The sequence below is a fragment of the Helianthus annuus genome, chromosome 15, assembly GCF_002127325.2.
Source record: "Helianthus annuus cultivar XRQ/B chromosome 15, HanXRQr2.0-SUNRISE, whole genome shotgun sequence".
Classification (NCBI taxonomy): domain Eukaryota; kingdom Viridiplantae; phylum Streptophyta; class Magnoliopsida; order Asterales; family Asteraceae; genus Helianthus; species Helianthus annuus.
The window spans coordinates 63,985,548-64,010,356 of record NC_035447.2 but is presented as its reverse complement, the minus strand read 5'-3'; the positions used below and the strand labels follow the sequence as shown (position 1 = coordinate 64,010,356).

General features: G+C 36.6%; 2 protein-coding genes across 3 annotated transcripts; one reads left to right on the top strand and one right to left on the bottom strand.

The window, feature by feature from the left end:
• Positions 1 to 3,679: 3,679 nt before the first annotated feature.
• LOC110911656 (O-fucosyltransferase 8) lies at positions 3,680 to 8,162 on the top strand. 2 transcript variants are annotated; one of them, XM_022156275.2, is made up of 9 exons: positions 3,680 to 4,133; positions 4,878 to 4,978; positions 5,196 to 5,271; positions 5,510 to 5,598; positions 5,717 to 5,837; positions 5,965 to 6,108; positions 6,255 to 6,589; positions 7,293 to 7,533; positions 7,623 to 8,162. In XM_022156275.2, exons 1-9 carry the CDS (start codon positions 3,738 to 3,740, stop codon positions 7,929 to 7,931), a joined length of 1,812 nt encoding a protein of 603 aa, XP_022011967.1. In that variant the 5' UTR covers positions 3,680 to 3,737; the 3' UTR covers positions 7,932 to 8,162. The 2 variants fall into 2 exon arrangements, with proteins under 2 accessions (XP_022011967.1, XP_035839734.1); XM_035983841.1 differs by having other exon boundaries at positions 3,686 to 4,133; positions 5,201 to 5,271.
• Positions 8,163 to 8,362: 200 nt separating this feature from the next.
• Positions 8,363 to 12,522, bottom strand: LOC110911657 (nucleobase-ascorbate transporter 2). The gene is made up of 14 exons (XM_022156276.2): positions 11,958 to 12,522; positions 11,757 to 11,854; positions 11,492 to 11,668; positions 10,565 to 10,665; positions 10,407 to 10,482; positions 10,248 to 10,307; positions 9,971 to 10,155; positions 9,794 to 9,890; positions 9,631 to 9,717; positions 9,444 to 9,502; positions 9,270 to 9,361; positions 9,111 to 9,188; positions 8,867 to 9,027; positions 8,363 to 8,770 (listed from the first exon to the last, which is right to left on the bottom strand). The coding sequence occupies exons 1-14, from the start codon at positions 12,049 to 12,051 to the stop codon at positions 8,558 to 8,560; spliced, it is 1,578 nt and encodes a 525-aa protein (XP_022011968.1). The 5' UTR covers positions 12,052 to 12,522; the 3' UTR covers positions 8,363 to 8,557.
• Between the last annotated feature and the right edge of the window lie 12,287 nt (positions 12,523 to 24,809).

Below are 24,809 nucleotides of genomic sequence, written 5' to 3'. Positions count from 1 at the left end.
CGTCCACCGGACGGGTATAGAAAATTTAATACCACAGTTCTTATCACAATTAGAATACGGTCTTGCCTGCCTTGCCCTACACGGCTACACACCAAGGCCATATAACTTGGGATTCCCCAACATTCACCCCCGAATTTCTGAGTTATATAAGGGAGGTCTTCAACACCGAGTAGATCTCGCATTTCTTTGAACTTTATCTTCGCAAGTGCTTTCATTAATATATCGGTTCTTTGCTCGTTGCCACATATATGTTCCACAACCACTTCTTCATTGTCAACACATTCACGCATTAAATGAATTCGGGACTTGATATGTTTGCTTCTGTTGTGAAAGACCGGATTTTTTTACCAAAGCAATTGCGGATGTATTACCAACTTTTAATATCACCCTTAGCCAAATTGCTTGGCAAGCCGCTTAACTAGTTTTAATATATTCAGCATCCCTGAAGACAAGGCTACTATACTATGTTTCCGGTGAACACCACATAATCGGTACTAAACCATAATATAATACATGCCTCGTCGTACTCCTACCATCATTGTCGATGTTGCAGCTACTGTCACTATAACCACTTAACTCGCTTGATGTCTTTCATGGATATCGTATACCATGGCTCACGGTTCACTTAAAATATCAGAGTATTTGTTTAATCGTGGCCGCGTAACTTCTCTGTATGTATGGGCTAACTATCTCGACTGAGTAAGCAAGGTCTAGACGTGTTTGAAGTAAATATCTAAGACATCGAGTTGTCTTACAGTAATTGGTTGCCTCAACTTCTTCCTCTTTCTCGACCTTGGATAGTTTTAGATTCGGGTCCATTGGAACAAGTGTCCGGGTTACATTCATACATTCATGTTTCTTTCAAAATTTTCAGCATGTATGCTTCTTGTTTAATCTTTATTTCATTCAAACTTTGTGATACTTCAATGCCCAAAGAATAAGTGAGTTTATCAAGATTCGACATATCAAATTGCTTTGCCATCTCCCTTTTAAACTCATTAATAATAGACAAAGTCGTACACATAACAAACAAATCATTGACATACACAATTACAATCAATAGAGAGTTACCCGTTATTTTACGATACACAGTTTGCTCTTTAGTACACTGAAAATTCGTTGACTTCAACATAGAATCCAGCTTGATATTCCAAGCCCTCGGTGATTGCCTTAACCCATATAACTCCTTATAAAGTTTATAAACTTTGTGTCTTTTTTTGGTTTCTCAAATCCTTCTGGTTGATAAACGTAAACATCTTACTCCAAGTCACCATATAAGAAGACTATTTCTACGTCTAAATGGTGTATCTCTCACCTTTCCATAGCGGTGAGTCCAATAAGAAACCAGATCGTCTCGATTCGTGCCACTTGTGCCAAAACCTCATTAAGAGCAAATACTGGTTTCTACACGTAGCCTTTTGCTATGAGTCTCGCTTTGTGCTTATTAATTGTTCCATTAGCGTTTCTTTTGATCTTGAAAACTCACTTTAACTAATGTGTTTAACACCTTTTTGCGGGTCGATTAATTTCCACATTTGATATCTTTCAATAGAGTTGATCTCTTCTCGCATATCTTTTATCCATTCGGGTTTGGATTTTGCTTCTTCAAAGTTACTTGGCTCACCATTGATTCACAAGAATTTAATTCATAATCTTGGAATTGTGTATGTGGGACAGATTGACAAGATGAACGTCTTATTTGAGGTTCACTTTCGCCGATTTCAGACTCATTTTCAATTGTTTTGGCTCGGATTCGGCTATTAAGCTCTTGGCCAAAACATGGGATTCTGGTGAGTCTAGGCCAGTTGAGGTACTTGCTGAATTTGGCCCGTGTTGGTTCCTAAAGGGCTTTTTGTTCTCAACCTGCTCAGTGATAACCTGGCTGGAATTTAGCTCCCCAGTTCCAGTATCAATCATGCCACCTCAATCCACCGTGAACATACTTGATTACCATAGTTGCACTTTTACCCCACTTCTAGCTCCTTGTTTCATCGAATCCCACACTCCTATTCACAATTATTTTCCGAGTTCTTGGGTCATATAAATGATAATCTTTTGAACCTGTTTCGGTTCAAAGGTGAATTAGGCCTTTGTAAATCCGTCTCCAGTTTAGCACAGGCAATACATATCTGAATACTCTAAGATGCTCCAGGTTCGGTTGTTTGCCTTTATATTTCTGGAGTTTTTCTCACCAAGTCACATGTAGAAAATCGATTAATTAGGTAGGTTATATGTTAGGCCACCTCACCCAAAAGATAGTTAGGAACTTGCATTGCCTTCAAAATACTTAGGACCATCTCGATGAGTGTTCGGTTTCGACGCTGAACCACACCATTTTTTTGTGGTGTGTAAGGTGTTGTCAAATGTCTTGTTACGCCGCATCACAAGTTCGATTGAAAGCTCGTGATGTAACCCCTCCACCCCTATCGATTCATAGGGTTTTGAGTAGATTTCCTGTCGCTTTCACCACCATTGCTTTAGATGATTTTAATAGTTTTAAAGGCACCACTTTTCTCCTTCCACAAATAAGACCACATGTATTGTGAGAAATCATCAATTAAGACAATGATATATTGTCACCTTTCATTTTCGTTGGGGAAATCGGTCCACAAAGATCACCATGGACTAATTCCAACGTTTGAGATGCCCGGAAAGTTGTTTTCTTTGGAAACGACTTCCTCATTTGTTTTCCTACCGTACAGGATTCACGCACTTTGTTCTTGTGATGAATTCTCCCAAAACCATCCCACTCATTTGTTGTTATGTCTTGAAGTTGATGTGACCAAGTCTTGCGTGCCACAACCAAAACTCTTCGCCTATTTTCGACATTAAACATACCAGTCTTCCAACCTTTAAGTTGATCTTTGTAAAGGCAATTATGTGATTGAGTCATTTTAATCAAAAGTCTACCACCCTTGTCATACATCGTCAAGAAAGCATCCATCATGCGAATATGACACCCAGAGTTTTTAAATCATTTGCATTTTATTCGCGACGATGAGTTAAAAATCAAATATTGTAAATAAAAGTTGACGTCGCTGATGTTCAATGGTTTTATAGCATTTGGTGCAAAGATGGAATTTATCAAAGTAAAACCTTATTCGAGGTTATTTAATACAAAAAATAAATCACAATTTTGTTCTAAATTAACATGTACAGTGACTTTTATGTGTAAAAAATTGTTGAATGACTTTTGTGAGAAAAAACAAAAAGTGTAGTCTTTTTATATGAAAAAATACGTATAGTGAATTTTATAAAAAAAAAAAAAAAAAATGTATAGTGTTTTTTTATAGTATTTGCCTATTAAAAAATCCAATAAAAACTGTAAATTAATTTCAGTTGAAAATTTCATCCATCAATAATAGTTCATCCTATTAAACACATACACATGTATAAATAATTAACATGACACAATACAACCAATATAATATTTTTTCAACGTTCTATATCTGCTGTTGGGTGAGAAGTAGTTGTTTTGCAGATGTGATATTTCTGCTGCATTTGATGTTAATTATATATTTCGTCACTATTTTTTTATTATTTATTCAACATGTCGTTTGCCTTTCATTTTCACCTTATTTAGCTTCACTTCCAATTCAGAATATCATGCCACCTTTTCATTTTCATTTATTTATTTATTATTTATTTCTTTTGTCACACCAACTATGACATTCTCAATCTAACAATTTAAATTGTATGAAACATTCATAACAAAGTGATCAATCTCTTCATGCATAATGTTTAAACAAGAGTCCAAACAAAAGGATACATGCAACTATCAGTTTAGATATCAGAAAATGGTGCAAGGACATGATCCTAACAAGCTCGAGTTGTTTAACGGGTTCAGGAGTTATAACTCCATGAAATCGAATTCGTTTAAGGGTGGTTATATTGGTAAAAGGCATACTTGGATGCGAAAACATTTGTCGTCAATTGTTGTTACAGTTGCATTGATGGGATTTCTTTATCTTTTGGATTCTTTCATCAGTTCGGTCTTTGAACCCTCGGTTATTCAAAGTAATTCCATGCCTAAAAACATGATTGTTCCCTTGGAGATTGGAGATAGTCGTGGCAAAGATGTGGTGCAGATGTATGATCGACTCGCAAGCATGGCTTCTAGTGCTCTTGTAGAGGTTTGATTTCTTGTTTCCGCCTTGCGTGTTGTTCCATACACAGTTTTTGGTTTGTCGTGTGGCTAGGTTGGGTAAAAGGGATTTTTTATATTTCTAGGTGTTTTAGATAAGTCATAAGCGTTTCTACAAGGTTTTAGGAGTTGTTTTGATTTCTAGAGAGTCTGCTAGTCAAAGGAGCAGGCTCATTTTTATTTTTGAGTTTTACCATGTCAGCGTATTTGAGGTGTTCTGTTCGCTTTCAACGTGAATACATGGTGTCAAATTTTTTTAGAGTTTGCTACCCCAGGTGGCAAACTCCCTAGAAACCAAAACACTTCCAAAACCTTACTAGAAACGCTTATAGTTTTGGTAAAACACCTAGAAATTTAAAAAATATATATATCGTAAAGGGTTAATACAGGCCAAGTTTTAGTACGGGTAATCTTGTGTAATAAATTATTAATGCATTGAAAATATTACAAAAAAAAAAAAAAACTAATTTTAATGTGATAATCAAAGTCTTTGAATAATACTATTTAGGAAGTTGTATGTATTAAAAATACATTCTTGGTGAATTTCTACACGTAGACCCATTTGACCGGTTCCCTTTTAAGCTTAAAATTTGTATTTGGCCCGTATGAGTTATAAATAATCCAAATCGAGTATCGACCCATTCATAAGTAAATGGACCGGAATTGCCACTTCTACTTAATCTGATTTCAGATTATATATGTGTTGTATGTTCATGCATGACTCCTAATGTAGAGAGAGCTTAAACAAGACGAATCAAAATTTTGGAAGGAATCATATCGTCAAGCATCTGAATGGAGTCCTTGTGCAGATAGAAAGGAATCAACAAGCGTACGGTAAATACTGATTTTACTATGTTTTGGTTATTTATTGTTGTGGATATAATGAATGTGATTTTTCCATGTATTTAAGATTTGAAAAGTGTTCCCTTTGACCATAAAAGTCAAACTTGACTTTTTTTTTTTCAAATAGTTGCCTAAATGTAAACTTATCTTGTTGAATTGGATTATATTTTCCATGATCTGTTGTTACATTGTTTGTCAATGTTGCTAGGACAGAAAAACTTCAAAGCAACACGGGTTATATATTAGTTAGCGCAAATGGAGGTCTAAATCAACAACGGGTCGCTGTAAGTACAAGTTTTTTTTCCTTTTTGAATCTTCTTAACAACCATATGAACTCAAACCAACATATAAATCATGTGAACATTTTGAGTCAAGGGCGTGTTTGGTTTGTAAATAAATTGAGAATTAAGTATCGGTTTGAATGAAACGCGTGAAAGAGAGGAAATGTAAACAAACTACATCAAGACCTCAAAATTGTCTCAAAAATGATCTCATTTCTTCACATTCGTTCTCGGTGTGTAGGTTTGCAATGCTGTCGCGGTAGCATCGTTATTAAATGCAACATTAGTTATTCCGCGATTTCTTTTCAGCAATGTATGGAAGGACCCCAGGTGTGTGAGGATCTGTTCATCTGTTTGATAGTTAGATTTTACATTTAGTGGTCTTTATTACCTCAACTTTTGCAATAAAAAAAAAACTTCAACGTTGATTCGTGTGTGTGTGATTCAGCCAGTTTGGTGATATTTACCAAGAAGAATATTTCATTAAAACTCTGACGAATGAAGTTAACATAGTAAAGGATCTCCCTCCTCATTTGAAATCACTAGATTTCAAAGAAATCGGTAGTTTGGTACGTCGCCTCTTTAACCTTTTTTGTTCTTCTTACCAAAAAGGGAAAGATTACAGAAAGATCGAAAATTCATCGTAAATGAAAGTACTTCTAAGATAACATGATGTTTTTACTGTCGATTTTTCAGATAACTGATGCGGATATGAGCAAGGAGGCAACACCAACAGAATATATTGAAAAAGTACTTCCTCTATTATCAAAAAATGGAGTTGTTCATTTCCTTGGATTTGGTAACCGGCTCGGTTTTGACCCGTTACCTTCTCAACTTCAGGTTAGAACTTAGAACTACTACTTCCGCCTTGTATGTTACTATCGTCTATCCATCGGTATATATAGACAGAATACGAAACCCAAATCCTAATGGGCCTAACCCGAATATATTCTACTGCTTTAAATTATCTAATGGTTTTGTTGCAGAGGTTAAGATGCAAATGTAACTACCATGCATTAAAATTTGTGCATAAAATTCAAGAAACGGGTTCATTGTTGATTAGAAGGATAAGAAAATACGATGGCTCGAGGAACAAGTTAGATAAGCAACTACTAGGAAAGTTCATCACGGGCTTTCGGTCAAACGGGCCTGATATAGATAGAGAACCACTCAAGTATATTGCTTTGCACTTGAGATTTGAAGTTGATATGGTTGCATACTCTCTATGTGAGTTTGGTGGTGGACAAGTTGAGAAAACCGAACTCCAAGCTTACCGAGAAGTTCACTTTCCATTACTCATGCAACGGTTGAAAAGAACAAGGTGAGTAACTTTCCTCCACGTTTGCATTGCGCTAGTGTATGTCCCAACACGTTTTCCAAGATACGCACACGCACATGTCTAACCCAAAAACTGACCACGGCTCAAACTTATATAGGTGACCAAATGTGACACGCTGCCATACTTATTAAGTACGCCAGCGTGCTTCGTAGGTATAAAGTACACCACCGGGTCAGATTAACCAAAAAAACTTTAAACTAGAGTAAACTTCCGTTTTGCTCCCTGTGGTTTGGTCACTTTAACGGTTTTGCCCCAAACCTTTAAAAATAGCCATTTTCCTCCAATAGTTTGCTATGGTTTTTCCATTTTGCTCCCCGCCTCTAACTCCATCCAAATTGTCTGTTTTTCCATTTTGCTTCCCGCAGGGAGCAAAATGGAAAAACCATAGCAAACTATTGGAGGAAAATGGCTATTTTTAAAGGTTTGGGGCAAAACCGTTAAAGTGACCAGACCACAGGGAGCAAAACGGAAGTTTACTCTTTAAACTATTTACAATACAAGTCCCTTGACTTTTTCTTTCCCATTAATACACAAAAGCGCCCCCCCCCCCCCCCCCCAACTATCTGGTATGAATGGTATCAAACATTCCAACGGGTAGTAAAATGGGGGGATATATATATATATATATATTTGTAATCTTCCTTCAAATTTTGAACTTACTGGTCATGGATTTTATGCATCGTAGGGCTGTTTCGGCAGAAGAACTAAGGAGGTCGGGAAAATGCCCGTTAACACCAGAAGAAGCTGCACTGGTTCTAGCTGCGCTTGGTTTCACTAGTGAAACATACATATATCTTGCAGGTTCTCAAATCTATGGAGGAAAGTCAAGGATGCAACCGTTGACCAATTTGTATCCGCATGTGATCACGAAAGAAGATCTTCTCTCCCCAACAGAACTTGCCCCATTTAAAAACTTTTCTTCTCAGGTAAATTACCAACCTTTATCATCTTCAAACTAAAGTTGTTATAAAAATTAATAACATTTTTACTCCTTGACTTTGACTTTTGTTTATAGCTAGCAGCACTGGATTTTATTGCGTGTGCCACTGCAGACGTATTTGCTATAACGGATTCAGGAAGTCAGTTATCTTCACTGGTCTCCGGTTTTAGAACATACTACGGTCGAGGGCATGCGCCGACGTTAAGACCAAGCAAGAAGAGACTCGCAGAAATCTTGTCGAAGAATCAAACTATAGATTGGAAGGAATTTGAAGCAAGAGTGACAAAGATGATATCTGGAGCACAAAGTGTACGATTGAGGGGTTGGGGCCGAAGCATTTATAGACAACCGAGATGCCCTGAATGTATGTGCAAGTTCCAGTAATGTTTATTCAAACTGAGATGCACATAAGAACATTCTTTTGTTGTGTATATTTTTTTTTTGAGAAGATGGAATAAGGATTAGAGATTACTAAGATGGGCATGTCGATTTTAGTACGGGTCAATTAAGTCGAGTTGGCCCGCAAAACCTTTTTTTTGGTCCATTTCTAAGATTACTAAAATATATTACTGCATTAAAAGTGTAGACGACTTTGAACGACTTTCAACCTCTTCTTACCCATTTGTGATGAAATACAACCCAAATCACTAAACGGGTCGAAAGTGTAGAAAGATTTAGAATCTTATAAATTTGAACTAGACTCTGTACATCTTTGATGACTCATGTATGTACACGACCGGTCAAAGTTTTTTATGTTAAGCTCGACTCGATAGATAAAAGGCTAAACTTGCTTATAACTCGAGTAGCATCTCATTAAAAAAATAAACAACTAACAAAACTTGAGGCGAAAAATTTACAAGAAACTTAGAACACCATGCTATATATATCATGATCTCATGAAAATAATACAACATAAACTAACTCTTAGCTGCCCACCCTCTCTTCCCAACCAAAAGGGATTGTGATCAGCACAATCTCAATCTTGCAAAATGACAAAACTACCCTTAAACTCATGATGGTGGAAAGAACCTGTCGAGATTGAACGGGAGGGTGTAAAACTCCTCGTTTCGACTATCGCCTTTAAACGTTCTAAACTTGGCCCACCATGGCATCCCTCGGTCTTTAGCACTGTCTTTCAACTCTAGTGTATTGTCAAGAAACAACGACACCATCAATGCCACCGTTGGGGATGAAAAGAAGATGGTGTTGAGGAAATCATTGAACTGCATGAAAACACATGTGAAAGGACCAAATTACCCTTCCGGAAGTCTTTTATATGTGAGACCGCTATGAAAATGGATGTGAAAAGACCAGCTTACCCATTCGGCCTTTGTATGTGAAGGACCATGAAGAGCACCAGCTGTGTACTCCCTAAAGTACTCGGGAATTGATAGCCCGAGAAAGAAAGAAACACCCACAATGAACAAGTTTCTCATTGAGTTCATGTTTGTAAATTGCAAGAACGATAATCCAACAGAAGCTAGCAACACAAAACAGAAAAAAGACATTGATTTACAATATTTCTGCACTCGATGATAATAATAAACGAGTCAAGATGCTCACCAACAAGACCAAATAGCACGCAGTATGCCGCAGCAAAGATCGGGAAAGGTATGGATGCAAACAAAGCTCCAAATTTCCCTACGGGTTATAAAAAAAATAATTAAGAGATGTGAATCAGATAACGGGAAGGGTTTTTTGTTGTAGGATGCATTGACTTACCTAAAATCGAGAAGAAGATCATGAAACCGGCTGAGATTTGAATAACTCTTCGGCTGCCTACACGAGTGCTTCCGAGCAAACCAACATTTTCTCTGTTTTTGTTTCATGAAAATTTATCTTAAAATTTTTGTCTTCTGATTTGTTTCAAACATAAATAGCATCAATAACACTTACATGGAAACCGTTGAGCCAGTTGCTGTTCCAAAGAGACCGCTCAAGAGAATGCCGATCCCCTGCGTCATGAAAAATGAATAAAATAATTTCGTGAGTGATTGAAATCTTACACGTAAATGTATCCGAAATTATGTGTTAAGTGTAACATATTTATATGTATAAATGTATAATAGAAATAAAAACCGACCTGCCACCCAATGCCACGACTGAGAACATGAGCTGGAGGGGGTGTAGCACTTGCTAGGCGTGCGGCTGCCTTATACGCGCCTGTCGACTACATTAGCAAGCATAACTTTTTACGTTAAATTCATTTAATTAATTTTACGGGGCCCATTTTATTGAATATTCACCTCAACAAGGGAGACCAGAACCGCAGCCATCATTCCAAAAGCATGCCCTGCTTCAAATGTTGGCGCACCCCATTGAAGCGGGTAAGGTATCTTTATCCTGCATCAAGAAACTTACTTACAATTCATTTCGTTAAAAAATCAACTCACAAATGACGATTCTTGACTCAAATTACTAACCATGGTGCAGCAGATATGAGGTCAGCTTTATCAGTTCTACAGTGCATTTGAGTCTGTTCTGGATGATGTTTATACGCACCACTAGCAGTCAATAAGTGCGCGTATGCCCAGATCACCGCTATCGTCAAAAGAAGCGCAAACCGCTCCAATATTGGCAGTTGTTTCGCCTGAAACTGTTTAAGGTACTATTTTCCACCAGAAATTAGATCAGATATAATTTAATAATTTAAATTAAATTAAATGTAATATAATCAGATTAAACGGACACTAGCGGTACCTGAGAGAATGTGACGAAAAGAATTAGCATCGGTATGCCAAATTCCACACACCTTCCAACCTATAAACAATTTGAGTAAAAGATTTAAGCTTTTGTCAATAAACAATAGAGTATTAACTTTTGAAGTCAAATATATTCAGTCAAGTAAAGTGTTCATACCACAGGAAATCCTCTGTCAAAGAGACCGAAACCAGCCAATGCAATTACCGGAACCATACCAACAGGGCTAAAGAATCTGAAATGATAAAAAATTATAAGAATTTGATTAAGGAAAGACAATTTAAAACATTGATTCTTTATGAAATTAAATTATTCACCTTGAACATATAGCCCAAAGCTGACTATACCCCAAGATTATCTGCACGCTCGATGCCACGATAAGTGCACCTTGTATAGCTCGCATTGTAGCGAGAAATCTCTGCAAGTGCAAAGAAATTCGTCACAAAAGATTTTCTTTTTCCATTTTTTTGATAATAAGAAGTCATGCAACTGTGATAATATTTATAGGTGTTAGTTATCATGGTGTGTAAGAAGAAACAAAAGATAAAACCAATGTTTTCATAACCGGCCGCCTTATCATTGGTCGGACCAGTTAACTGGTTGGTTCAAGAGTACACAACCGGACCGGTTGTGTAGGTGGTCCCACTCCGAACCGGATATAAGCCAAAAAAAATACCAAAACATAGAAATAAAAAAATATTAATGAAATGGAACCTAAATACAAATAAGAGTAAACTTCCGTTTTGCTCCCTGTGGTTTAGTCATTTTAACTGTTTTGCTCCAATAGTTTAAAAATAGCCATTTTCCTCCCTGATTTTTCTAACTTATCTTCATTTTGCTCCTAGCCTCTAAATCCATCAGGGAGGAAATTGGCGACAAACTCGAAAGATTAGGGAGCAAACTGGCGACAAACTCGAAAGATCGGGGAGGAAAATGGCTATTTTTAAACTATTGGAGCAAAACCGTTAAAATGACTAAACCACAGGGAGCAAAATGGAAGTTTACTCTACAAATAAAAATCCACGTGAGTGATGAGAAGCTATTATGTGGGGCCCGTACCCTGAAAAAAAATATTTGGTATTTAATAGGTGGGACATACCAAATGCCCCTTGAAACACACTCTCAAAACATTTTACTACTTCTTTTATGCTAAAAAACATATCACAAACACCAAAACATGTTACAAGTGTAACATCAAATGTACACTAAAACATCATAGCAAGTTTAAAACAGATTTAGGTTACCATATGATCATCCCCAATGGCTACAAGAGAAGGGTCATGTATAATTGAAATAATAGGCACCATGAAAGCCCATGATCCCCCAACAACAGCTGGTAATCTTGTTCCAAAAAGTGTTTGCAAAAATGTATTAATCCCTTGAACAAAAAGCAATGTCTGCACCACCCTAACCTTATCACCCTGCATATTGCAATGTACAAGTTGTAAAGCACAGCTATAGATATGGTACAACTATCTGACTCAAGTTTTGGAAGAAAAAAAGACTCACAGAAGTACCACCCATCAAAGGTACAAGAAAAGCTGGAATCATGACAGCAGTCCCTAAAGATAATATGTAATGCTGAAACCCTAAAGCTATAGCTTCCCCTGTTTACCAAGATTATAACAACCATTATTTTTATAAAAAAAAAAAAAAAAAAAGTTTAAAGATTTCATTATTTTTGTAAAAAAAGTTGAGAAATTTGCATACCCCATGAGGGATTTGAGTCAATGCAGTACTCTAAGCCTTGAAGTTGGTCAGTTGGAAGATGAGTGATATCCTCTGTTTTTGGAGCTTCTGCCATAGCTTTCAGATACAAAAAAATAAAATAAAATAAAATAAACCCTTAACAGATTTTAGAAACTAAAAAGAACCCAGAAATGATTCTTGCTCAAAATGGGTTTTTGTAATGAAAATCAAGAATCTTTACAAGAAACAAAACCAAGATTCAAGATTCTTGCTTGTTTGGCATATGGGTTTGATTTGTGAAAATGACAGGATCAAAACACAAAAGGGGTTTTCAAGATTTGTGATTCTAAGTTATTCCAACACATATGGGTTCAAGATTCTTGGATTCTTGATAAAAATGAGGTTTTTTTTTGTGGAGGTGAAAGTGACTAAAACAAGACCCAAAATGGATGATTGGTGTGAAAAAGAAAGCAAAAGAGGGGGAGACCAATGAGATAGAAAGTGAAAAAGAAAAAGAAAAGCTTTAAGGGTCAACAATGGTGAATTGTAAAGCCCTAAAAGCAAAAGGTTGCAGGGTGAGTTTGAGTCTTTTTGGTTTGCTTAGTGAGGTTAATGTTAAATGTGTTTGCTTTAAGTAGTGATCCGTTAAACTTTTGTTAGTGTGTTGACAGAAATGCCCCTCGAAAATACTTCCAAAGTTATGTTACCGTTGGGCCCTGCAGCAGTGTGTATTTAATAATTGGATGCCCCATCCAACACTTTATTTTTCTTTTCTATATGTATTTTTATAAGTAAATTAAGTAATTACATAACATAAATAGCGTTTGATCCATTTTACAAGTATTTTACTTGCATTCACTTATAATCCATTACTTAAATAAAATATCTTTGAGTTCGTCTTTACTCTTTAGTAATGCCATCACTTATGATTGTCCACAAACATTAAATTTACCGTGGACCACATCCTATCTTCAACTTTTATTGTTTTCGCAGCACAACGCTATGACTTCGTTGACGGCCTCTACTACACCACTACATATTGTGCTTTACTCCATATTATTATGGCGTGAGATTGTGTACCTACTTCGTCAGTTATGAGTTTTTATATAGATTGGTGTCTAGGATTTGGATTTAAGAACTACTGGAAGTATATTGTTATTTGCTTTTAGTTTCATATTAAAATATCTATGAATTTAACAGTAATTAATTAAGATTCTCTTGTATTCATATATAATTTATGATATTAAATATCTTTGCCGAAATTGTTAATATAGAGAAAAAAAGCATAATCCGAGTAAGCCACAACGTGGAGACAAGTTTATTACTGAACGATAATATTGTAATGTTAATAATTTTAAATTTAAATGTATAATATCTTTTTAGAGGATTACGTGTTTATTTATTAAAGAGCTAATTACTGTTTTCGTCTCTGTGGTTTGTCAAAAATCACTATTTCAGTCCATTAGTTTAAAAATTGCGATTTGAGTCCCTGTGGTTTTACTTTCGTAACCATTTCAGTCCATCTCGTAACCATTTCAGTCCCTGTACTTATAGAATAAATGGATTGAAATGGTTACGGAAGTGAAACCACAAGGACTGAAATGGTTACGAAAGTGAAACCACAGGGACTGAAATCACAAATTTTAAACTAATGGATTAAAAGAGTGATTTTTGACAAAACACAGGAACGAAAACAGTAATTAACTCTTTATTAAATTTCACTTTTGAGCCATTATTTTTAAACAATTTTTTTTCAATGTTACTTTTACCTTTTTTTTATAACGCTTGTATTCAAGAAAACACTAATTTTTTATGTGTTATGTCATATATCCTATCTAAACATGAAAAAAAATATATATATATATATATTTTACAAAACACAAATTTTCAATACATAATGCACAATGCAGTTGAAGCATGATTTTTGAAAAAAAAAATAATTTAACAAGTTTAGAGGAGGATATATGAAATTGTTTAACTTATATACGTATGAAGAAAAATAAAAATAAAAAAACTTTTAATTTAAGAAAAACCAAGAAAGACAATTATATTATCTACATAAATGATGCATGGAAACTAGAATAAAGCTTTGATATATGGTTAAGTTTATCAATATTGGTTTACTTTTAAAGTCAAAAGATCAAATACAAATAATCTTAACATACTAAACATACAAATTGAAGGAAAACTCAAAAAGACAAGGTGACATTTTTGTAATTACCACCAACTATCAAGGTTACTATACAAATGTGAACTCAAACAAAAATACCTAAAAACACAATTTTTTTAACATTTTTTATTAAAAAATCGCTACATTTTGTTAGCAAAAAAAAAAATTTTTTTTGCTACTACTAAAAGTAGCGATTTTTTAATAAAAAATGTTAAAAAAAAATAAAATAATTTGTGTGTGTGTGTGTGTGTTTTTATTTTTATAGATTTTCTTAGGTTTTTTGGGGGTTTAGTTTTTAGCATTTTAGCTTGGGTTGGGGGTGTGGGGTGGGGGGGGGGGGGGTTTAGGTTTTTTTTTTTTTTTTTTTTTTTTGGGGGGGTGGGGGAGGTAGGGTTAGGTTTTTTTTTTAGGTTTTTTTGGTATATTTGTAGAATAACTTTATTAGTTATTGATAATTACAAAAATGTCACCTTGTCTTTTTGAGTTTTCCTTCGATTTGTATGTTTAGTATGTTAAGATTATTTGTACAAGAACTTTACCCTACTTTTAAAATGTGTAATATATACACATTGTACAACATAAGGTGTGTTTAGACTCATTTACATTGTTCGTTCAACCCATTTACACAATGAGTACGTGTGTTTATTATCTAACCCTTTTACATAGTGCAGATATTTATACCCCGTATATAGCATGGTGGAGGTGCGTGTGACAAAGCTATGTGGTGGATCCATGATTTTATTCTAATGGGTTTCTTTTGGTAAATTCTCTTTAACTAGTTGAGAACCCGTCCGTAGGCCGGGTACCTTAACGGCATAATAACATAAATACCCATAGAACATAATAAAGAAAATGATAAAACGTATTTATAATGTCACTAAACAAATAATCAAACATTAAAATGAACAAAACAAAAGAGCATAGTTAATGGAAGTAAATATTTGGTGAAGCAAGAGTCTCGGTGTATATTGCTCCTTATAACCCGTGAAACTGTTGGTGCATGTTTGTGACAACAGCTTAGATTTGGTCTTTGGATATCTTGTAATTAGTTAAACGATAAACGGTTAGCGGGTTTAGCTTTGTGATAGTTAGTTGTAATGTTTGGGCTAACTAAACCCAAAGGATTGGGTGATGGGGGGCGAATTGGGCCTGTCCAATTCGCAGCCCATGATGTTTGCCCTAGCCCAGTTGTAAACCTTGTGTTATATAAACAAGGTTAGGCTTTAGGGTTTAGGGTGATCAGTAAATCAGCCAAAACAGTGGTGAGAAATTCGTGAGAGGCAATAGGCTTTGGACGAAATTGAGTGTTGGTTAGGGTTTTGGATTGATTGTAATCAGTATTGATAGATAATCAATAAAAACCCGGTTTGATTGGAATTGTTGTTTCTGTTTTCTACACGTTTTCTGCTTATTCTGATCAAGAGGATTCCGCACTCTTGATTGGAAAGACGATTCTGTGAAGATCCATAACATCAAGGGGACCTACAATTGGTATCAGAGCATTAGGCTCTTGATTGCTCGGTTCAGAATTGTTTGCTGCAGAAACAGGGAGTAAAATTTCGAAATTTTTGAAACCTGATAATTAGGGTTTTTAAAATTTTCGAAATTTTGGTGTGTTTTGATTCTGATTTTTGATTTTTGTTGGCTGTTTTGATATTCTGGTTTGTTTGATTGCTGTTTTGCAGGTTTTAGGGTTTGCAGGATTGTTTTTTGGTTGATAGTTTTGAAGAATTTTGGCTGAATTTCTTGAAGATTCGAAGACTGTTCTTCGTGTTCTTCATTAATTTCATCAAAATTTTCATCAAAAGTTGACTGATTTGCTTGTTTTGATTTTGCAGAATTGTGTTGGAGAATAATCAGAATTTCGAAAAGATTAACCTTCCAAATTTGCAGATCTGCGAAATTAACTGATCCAGCATATTTACCAGCGATTTTGTGATTTAATTACTTGGTGACCAGCGAATTTAAATCCAAAGGCGACTTTGGTAACCGTATAATTTTCCACAGCGAAATTATTACGGTTTTTGGCGACTGTACTGGTCGTCGTAACAGCGAACTGGTTTCCAGGCGAATTTAACAGACGAAATTGAACAGCAAAATTGAACTGTTGAGCGAAATTGACCTGACAGCATAATAACCAGCGAAATTACTAACATTTCAGCGAAATAACCAGCGAAATTAAGCATATCCAGCGAAATTAAGAAAGGATTTAAGTGGTGGAATTTCCATTGGCAAGCGTCGGAAAATTTTCAGTGTTTTGCAAATAAAAATTGATCCGTAGCTCGTTGGACAGAACCGTTTGCACCGTTGAACTCGTGTGATTTTTAGGACAAAAAAAAAAGTCTGGAAAATCCCGAATTCAGTTTTTGACATTATATATCATTGGATTCGTCTTTTCGAGACGATTCTAACGGTGTAATTTGGTAACCACTGTTTTCGGACAAATTTTGTACGGTTTTCTCAGTCTGTTAACGTTAAAATGTCAAACATGTCTACTTTGAACGAGTTGTTGAAGATGGAGCATGAGGTTGGTACTACCAACAAACCACCTAAGATGATGAAGGTGGAAAATTATCTGACATGGAAGGATCGTTTTCAGTCCTTCATTGAATATCAGGATACGCGCATGTGGATATGCATCGAAGATGGGTACGTAAATCCTACACACGACTTTGAGGGCAGACCACGTAGAACTGAATATGTGAACATGCAAGATAATGATAAAAAGATGTATGAGGCTGAAAAGAGAGCCTTGGCTGCAATCAAAATGTCATTACCCGACAGCATCAAACATACCTTCAAAAAGTACACTAACTCAAAGGATATGTGGGATGCTTTGGAGAAAAGATACGCTGGTAATGCTGATGTCAAGAAGAACAAGATTGATCTACTGAAGAAGCAGTTTGCTGTTTTCAAGTACATGAAGCATGAGTCACTTGAAGACGTCATCACTCGTTACTACCATCTGATGTCAGAAATGGACAATTATGAGATCGATTGCTATTCTGACGTAGAGAAGAATGACAAGCTGCTAGATGCTTTGCCTACTAAGTGGGATGTCTACACTTTAATGATCAAGGGTGAAGCAGATTATGAAACAAAAGAGCTTGAAGAGGTTGTAGGAAAGTTGAGAGCTTATGAGCTCAGCATGAAGAAGAAAGATACTGGATATGATCAGGTTCAAGATCCGGCAGTGTACAATGGGCTTACATCTTCTTCATCTCACAACGCTTCTAGCGACTCTGCTACTGCGTTTTTATCATGTGAGAATGAGCAGGTTATGGTGAATCAGGATGGTGATTTGTGTTTTGTTGCTGCTTCAGGAGGATCATCAGGAGTTAAGAAAACATCAGCTTCTAAGCAGAGTACTACTGCTAAGTCAATGCCAATGAGTGTGAAGTCTGCTGAAAAGCATCTGGCTCTGCTTGCTTCGTTTGTTGCTTCCTATGAAAACTATATTCAGGGAAAGATTTCTGATCCTGCTACTTTAGATGAAGACTATGATCAGATTGACCCTGATGATCTTGAAGAGATGGATTTGCAATGGCAAATGGCCATGATTTCTAGGCGTGTGAAAAGGTTCATGAACAGAACAGGAAGAAAGTTTGTGGGAAGGAGTGTTGGTTTCGACAAGACCAAAGTGAGGTGCTTTAATTGTCAAAGTTATGGGCACTTTGCTAGGGAATGTCAGAAACAAAAGCAAGATAATTCGAGCCAGAGTTCAAACAACAGGAATGCATCAAACAACTCTAGCTCAAAGGCGTTGATCTCTACTGCAAGAGAGGGTTCATATGATTGGAGCATTCACTTAGAAAATGATGGGGATGTCACTCAAACATTCATGGCAGAGATTACTCCAGTCGATGATGGTGAAGCTAAAGTAGATGATACAGAAGTGAAAGTGGATGCTGAGGTGAAGGTAGAGAATAGAGCTGAAGAAAAGAAGGTTGATCAGACAACAGGTGCTAAGATGAAAAACAAAAGTCTGAATATGAAAAAGAAGCTGAGGAAAAGGATGCTAAGTATAAACAATTGGAAGCTCAGCTTGCAGCTCTAATGGCCAACCTTGACAAACAAACAGGAGAGGTAAAATCCAATTCTGTGTGTTTAAAATGTCGTGAACTACAGGGTGAGGTTGACAAGTTGTCTGCACAAAACAAAAGTTTGGTAAGCGAAATGTCTAACATTAAAGAATCAAACTTTTTTGCTAAAAGAAATGAAACGTCATACTTGAAGAAAATAAAAGGTTATGAAAGTGAAATTGAAGCCGTAACCTGCAAATTAAATGAAAAACTTCAAGTCATAGACTTAGCTCATGACATGATGGCTGAAAAAACAAAAGAGATTTCTGATAAAAACAAAGAGTTGTCAGATGCTCAACTCAGAATTGTTGAACTTGAAAAGAAATTGGGTCAATTCAGGGATTCTACTTTTGTTATGAAACATATGATGGGTGGGTTAAAGAAGAGTAATGACAAGACTAGTGTGGGATTCCAAGGCTATAATGAAGTCCCACCTCCTCTTAGTCATGATTATTCATTCCTACCTGATGAAGATGAGCTAACAAAGTTTATGTCAACAGCACCAAGTAGTTCCACAGCAAGTCGAGGTGATGAGTCTGAGAGAGGTGATGCTAAGAAGGATAATAACAGCAAACCAGCTTTGAAAAAGAACACTTCACAACCTAAGAATAAAAATTCGACTTTTGCTAAAAAGATAAATTTTGTTCAAGGAAGTGACATGAAAAATGAGACAGCTGTTATTGAAAATGAATCTAACGTAGAGTTTGCTAAAAATAAAAACAAAGAAAATTCTGAAATTAAGCAAACTGAACCAGATTCTTCTATGGCATCATCATCACAGCCTGAATCTAGTTCAAAGGCTTCAGATAAGAAGTCTTCGAAAAGGATGTCATGCTTCAAATGTCACACCAAAGGACATGTAGCTAGCTGCTGTCCTAACAAAAAGAATGAAGCACAGGTGGATGAGAGGAAGAGAGAGAAGTCACCAGAGAAGAATGGTGATACGCAGGAGAGAGAGTCCAACTCTCCAAAGAAATCTGCTCCTAAGCAACCAGAGACGGTTGCTGTTGGTGTGGATAAGGCTGAAAAAGGAACTCCACAAGTTCCTCGTTTTCAAAGAAATCAACCTAGATTTCAGCCTAGATCTCCACCAGGCAGATTTGAGAGACCTAGAAGCAGTTCACCAAGAATGAACAATCAAAATACAAATAATTTCAGAAGTCAAGGTCAATATCAAAATCGATACCAAAATAATGGTGGTCGAAATTTTTATAACAATGGCTTTAGAAATTACAACAATAATGCTTCTTGGAATCAAAATCGAAATTTTCAAAGGTCAAATAGTCCAAATACACATAGGAACCCTCAGGACCAAAGACCTAGTGGAACTCAAAATCAAATTCCAACAGGTCTAAGATCCAAGACTCCAGTTAGGAGTAATGGATATTGGATGGATGTTCCGGTGGTTGGTGAATTTGGACGACCCAAGACCATTAAGGCTTGGGTCCCCCAAATCTAACTAATCTTTTGGTTGGTGTGTGCAGGAGCTGCTAAGGAGGATTATCAACTTATGGTATGTTGATAGTGGCTGCTCCAGGCACATGACGGGGGATGCGAGGTTGTTAACTGAATTTGAAGATTATGATGGAGGACATGTGAATTTTGCGGGTGCGAAAGGTGGTAGAATTACTGGACGCGGAAAGGTGACCAATGGGAAGATCACACTGGACAAAGTGAACTATGTTGAGCAGCTTAAACACAATCTTATGAGCGTGTCACAAGTCTGCGACAAGGGTCACTCGGTCCATTTTACCAAGAATGAAGCTTTAGTGTTGAAACCAGGTTTGGAAATACCGGACGATTGGATAGTGATGCGAGCGCCAAGGAGAAATGACACTTATGTCATGGACATGGGTGCTAAGGATCCAACTGCAGTGGTGGCGTGTTTACTATCAAAAGCATCTGAAGCTGAATCGATGTTGTGGCACAGACGCATGGCCCATATTCACTATCGCAAAATGAACTATCTTGTTAAAAATGAGCTAGTGAAAGGGGTTCCATTGCAGAGGTTTCAAGTGGAAGACAAATGTCTTCCATGTCAAAAGGGAAAACAACATAAGAAACCTCATAAATCAAAAACAGTAAATTCCATAGATGCCCTTTACGAATTACTTCACATGGATTTATTCGGTCCAGTGAACGTGAGGAGCATAGGTGGAAAGTACTACTGTTTAGTTGTCACTGATGATAACTCACGTTATTCATGGGTTTTCTTTTTTAGGTACAAAAGATGAGACAACAGAGATGTTGATAGATCTTTTTACAAAATTGGAAAACGTCCATAATGCAAAGATCAAGAGGATAAGGAGTGATAATGGCACGGAGTTCAAGAATCGTATTCTAGATCTCTATTGTCTTCGCAAGGGAATTGAACATCAATATTCTGCTCCTTATACGCCTCAACAGAATGGAGTTGCTGAGAGGAAAAACAGGACGTTGATTGAAGCCGCTAGGACAATGCTTTCAGATTCTAAGCTACCAGTTCTTTTCTGGGGAGAAGCTGTGAATACAGCTTGCTATGTCCTAAACAAAGTTTTGACTGTTAAACGTTTTAACAAAACTTGTCATGAATTAATGTTTAACAAGAAACCAAACTTAGAAGGCTTTGAACCATTTGGATTACCCTGCACCATTGTGCGAAATAAAGATAAACAAAAATTCGGTGAGGTGGCTGACGAGGGCTACTTTCTAGGTTATGTACCTGGCGCACCGAATAAAAGGGTTTTTAATCTAAAAACTGGTAAAATTGAGGTTGTGTTTAATGTTGAAATTACTTCTTACAAACCTCAACAGTCAACGAGTGGACCAGCTATATTATATGATTATGAAAGTGTTTTTAAATCATTTAATATTCCTGAGTTTTCCAATGCAGATGAGTCTCAGCTGATTCAAACAGTGATTGGTGATGATGAAGGCGAGTTCATGCCTAGATCGAATGTTGATATGACAGATGCTCCGGAACCTTCCCAAGATGCTGCTGATACTGATTCAAGTGACGATGAACCCGAACCCAATCAGGGGGAGGATTTCATTAATCCGTTTGCGGATCAGCATATTCAGGGGGAGGTTAGATCAAACCTTGGTGACAATTTGGAAGTCGATGCGGTTGCTACTACACGAGCAAATAGGGATCATCCAGTTGACATGATACTTGGAGATCCTACTGCAGGTGTTCAAACGAGAAGAAGCATAGCAGCGAATACTGGTTTGTTTGTGTCGATTGAGAAGACTGGGATTGTGAACGAATGCTTGTATAGTTGCTTTATTTCCCAAGAGGAGCCGAAGAACATTCATATGGCTCTTAAAGACAATTCATGGGTTGAAGCTATGCAAGAGGAATTGGCCCAGTTTGCTAAGTTGAAAGTTTGGGAGTTGGTTGATCTTCCTAAAGGTGAAAGAGAGATTGGTACTAAATGGGTATTTAGGTGCAAGAAAGATGAAAGAGGTATAGTCACGCGAAACAAGGCTCGATTGGTGGTCAAAGGTTTCAATCAGCAAGAAGGGATAGATTACAATGAGGTGTTTGCACCAGTGGCGAGGTTGGAGGCAATTCGTTTGTTTCTAGCTTTTGCTTCTTTCAAGGGCTTCAAAGTTTACCAACTAGACGTGAAGAGTGCGTTTCTTTACGGGAAAGTCCAAGAAGTGGTGTATGTCTCACAACCAGATGGGTTCGTTGATCCAGATTATCCAGATCGAGTGTACAAACTTGATAAGGCTTTGTATGGGTTACATCAAGCTCCCAGGGCGTGGTACGAGACACTGTCTACACATCTGATAAAGAATGGTTTTGAAAGAGGTCAGATTGACAGTACACTGTTCATCAAGAGGAAGAAGGAAGATTTTCTGCTGGTACAGGTGTACGTGGATGACATCATCTTTGGGTCATCTGATGAAAGCATGTGTAAAGAGTTCGAGCAGGTGATGAAGAGCAAGTTCGAAATGAGTGCTATGGGTGAGCTGTCTTACTTTCTGGGATTACAAGTTGAACAGAAGGCGGATGGGATGTTTATTCATCAAACAAAGTATGTGTATGACATTTTGAGTCGGTTCAAAATGAATGATTGCACTACTTCCAACACACCCATATGTGAAAATCACAATCTTGGCCCAGATCATGAAAGTACTGAAGACGTTGATCCTACTCAATACAGGGCAATGATTGGTTCTCTAATGTACTTGACTGCTTCAAGACCCAACATCATGTTTGCCGTATGCTTGTGTGCCAGATATCAGGCGAATCCTAAAGAGTCACACATGAAAGCAGTGAAGCGGATTCTTCGTTACTTGAAGGGGAAACCTAAACTTGGGTTATGGTATCCAGCTGATAGTGATTTGACGTTTGTTGCTTACACTGACTCAGACTTTGGAGGATGCAAGTCGAACAGAAAGTCTACAACAGGTGGTTGTCAGTTCTTAGGAGGCAGGATCGTGTCTTGGCAATGCAAGAAGCAATCCTGTGTGTCTACCTCTACGTGTGAAGCTGAATATATTGCTGCTGGAAGCTGCTGCTCTCAGGTTCTCTGGATTCAACAGCAGATGCGCGATTACGGTTTGGATTTCACTCGTACTCCTATTATGATAGACAATAATGCCACTATTTCAATAACTAATAATCCCGTGAACCACAGTCGCACAAAACATATTGACATACGTCATCATTTTATACGGGATTGTGCTGAAAAGCGACTGATTGAACTTCATCGAGTCGACACAGAAGATAACCTGGCAGATCTTTATACTAAAGCATTTGACAGGGCTCGCTTTGAACACTTAGTCGAACTCAACGGGATGAGGAATCCTGAATAACTGGTTTTTCATAAGAATTTTTGTAAATAGTTTACTGCTTTTCTTAAAAATCAAAAACAAAAAAAAATTGAAAAATCAAAAACATAAAAAAAAATAGAAAATCAAATAATGAGATTTCACTGTGTGAAAAAGAAGAAATGATAGTATATCAGCAAGTTAGTCTGTCACACTGAAATTGAACATGAATTGCTTAAGTGTGATAGCAGCTTCATTATATGATGTACCAGTAGGCAAAAAGCATGAAATAATCAACTTACCAATGTGATATAAACTTAAATGAACTGAATATGAGTGGGGAACACATCAGTGGTGTATGGTTTAATGACCTTAATTCTTGCGTTGATAGATTGCCAAAATCTGAAGTTTTGGGTCTTTATACTGTTGTTTCAACTAGGGATATCTTGGCTGTCTGTCTGTTAGAACTAAAATTGTACATGACCCCAGGAAAGATAGTCACTTGGAATTAGCTCATTTCTATTTGAATGTCTGTATATTTCCCGATACACACAATTTTGATCTGATTCTGAAATCTTCTCTGAAAAAAGCCGTGTACCTCCTCTGCTGTATCCAGATATATGCTGACCTGGAGGTGCTAGGCAACGACAGCTTCTGCTGCATCCAGATACATGCTGACCTAGCTGTTCGTTGTCGCGCTATAGATCTAATACACCCGAAAGAGGCCCTCAAGTGCCCAAAAGAAACCCAAGAAACCTATATCACACCGAGAAAATCTCATTTGATCTGTATATTATACCATCTCTACTAAAGATCTATTCTGTTCTCTTCTCAACCTATTCCCAGTTAAGATTTCATAAATTTGGATTGGACTTGTGAAATATGTGGTAGGGAAGATACTTGCATGATAGAGTGTGCTGTTTATATTTCCAGGATTTGATTTGTATTTATTTGGGTGTTCATAGTTAAGCAATAAAACATGATAAAACAGTTTATATGCAGAACTAGACACAGTCAGGATATCTTAAAGGATGACATCAGTATACTCACCTACTACGATGAATCTTTGTGCATACCTTGATCGCGGGGTATATCCTGAAGTGGGACACACTAATATTTCAGAAAATAAAATTACCTTAACGTATCATATGGTAATGGTACTTGAAATGTTCATGCATTTTGTTTAAGTGGACAAACATACTGGTAATCGTCTTGAACTGCTTTTCACTAAAATTTGAATAAAGAATTATCTAATTGTGTGAAATAGTTTGATTGTGCTGATATGATCTTCTTACCAGTGATTCTCACAAAAATAGAGTGTTTATTGTTTTTGTTATTTACTTGCTTTCAGAAAATATAAAAATCCAAAAATAGTGTCTTTTTCTGTTTAAAATTCTTAACGTACGGAAAACTGTTATTCGTGGAGGAATTGTTACTGATAGGGGGAGACGGTGTTAGAAAGTGAGCTCAAAAATTTTAAATCAGACAGGTTCTTATGTGTTGAACAAAAAGTTTTGCGTGTTGGTGATGAAGTTGAAAAAGCTTAATCTGTTATACAGTTTAATTAATCTCTTGAAAAATAATAATTTATTTAACTTATGTTGAAAAATTCTTATGGTTTCTCGAGATGTTTGTTTTATAGTATACAGATTGAAGCAGTTTGTTGCTGAGAAGTTGCTGTGAAGTGTGAAGATGAGAGTTTGATTGGATGCATCGTAGAACCTCCTTTCTATATTGCAGACAAAATTGAAGAGTTTGAAGATTGCTGTGCAAATGCTAAACTGGAGTTTACTCAAGTGCTAACGTAGTGAAGATTTGGTGATTGGATGCATCAGCTTAGGGGGAGTCTGTTGCTGACAG

Coding starts and splice junctions, on each gene's coding strand:
- LOC110911656 (XM_022156275.2), top strand. CDS start 3,738: ATGTTTAAACAAGAGTCCAAACAAAAGGATACATGCAACTATCAGTTT. Junction 4,979..5,195: donor AAGGAATCAACAAGCGTACG/GTAAATACTGAT, acceptor CAATGTTGCTAG/GACAGAAAAACTTCAAAGCA. Junction 7,534..7,622: donor TTAAAAACTTTTCTTCTCAG/GTAAATTACCAA, acceptor TTTTGTTTATAG/CTAGCAGCACTGGATTTTAT.
- LOC110911657 (XM_022156276.2), bottom strand. CDS start 12,051: ATGGCAGAAGCTCCAAAAACAGAGGATATCACTCATCTTCCAACTGAC. Junction 11,855..11,957: donor TGACTCAAATCCCTCATGGG/GTATGCAAATTT, acceptor CTTGGTAAACAG/GGGAAGCTATAGCTTTAGGG. Junction 9,362..9,443: donor ACTGGCTCAACGGTTTCCAT/GTAAGTGTTATT, acceptor AAACAAAAACAG/AGAAAATGTTGGTTTGCTCG.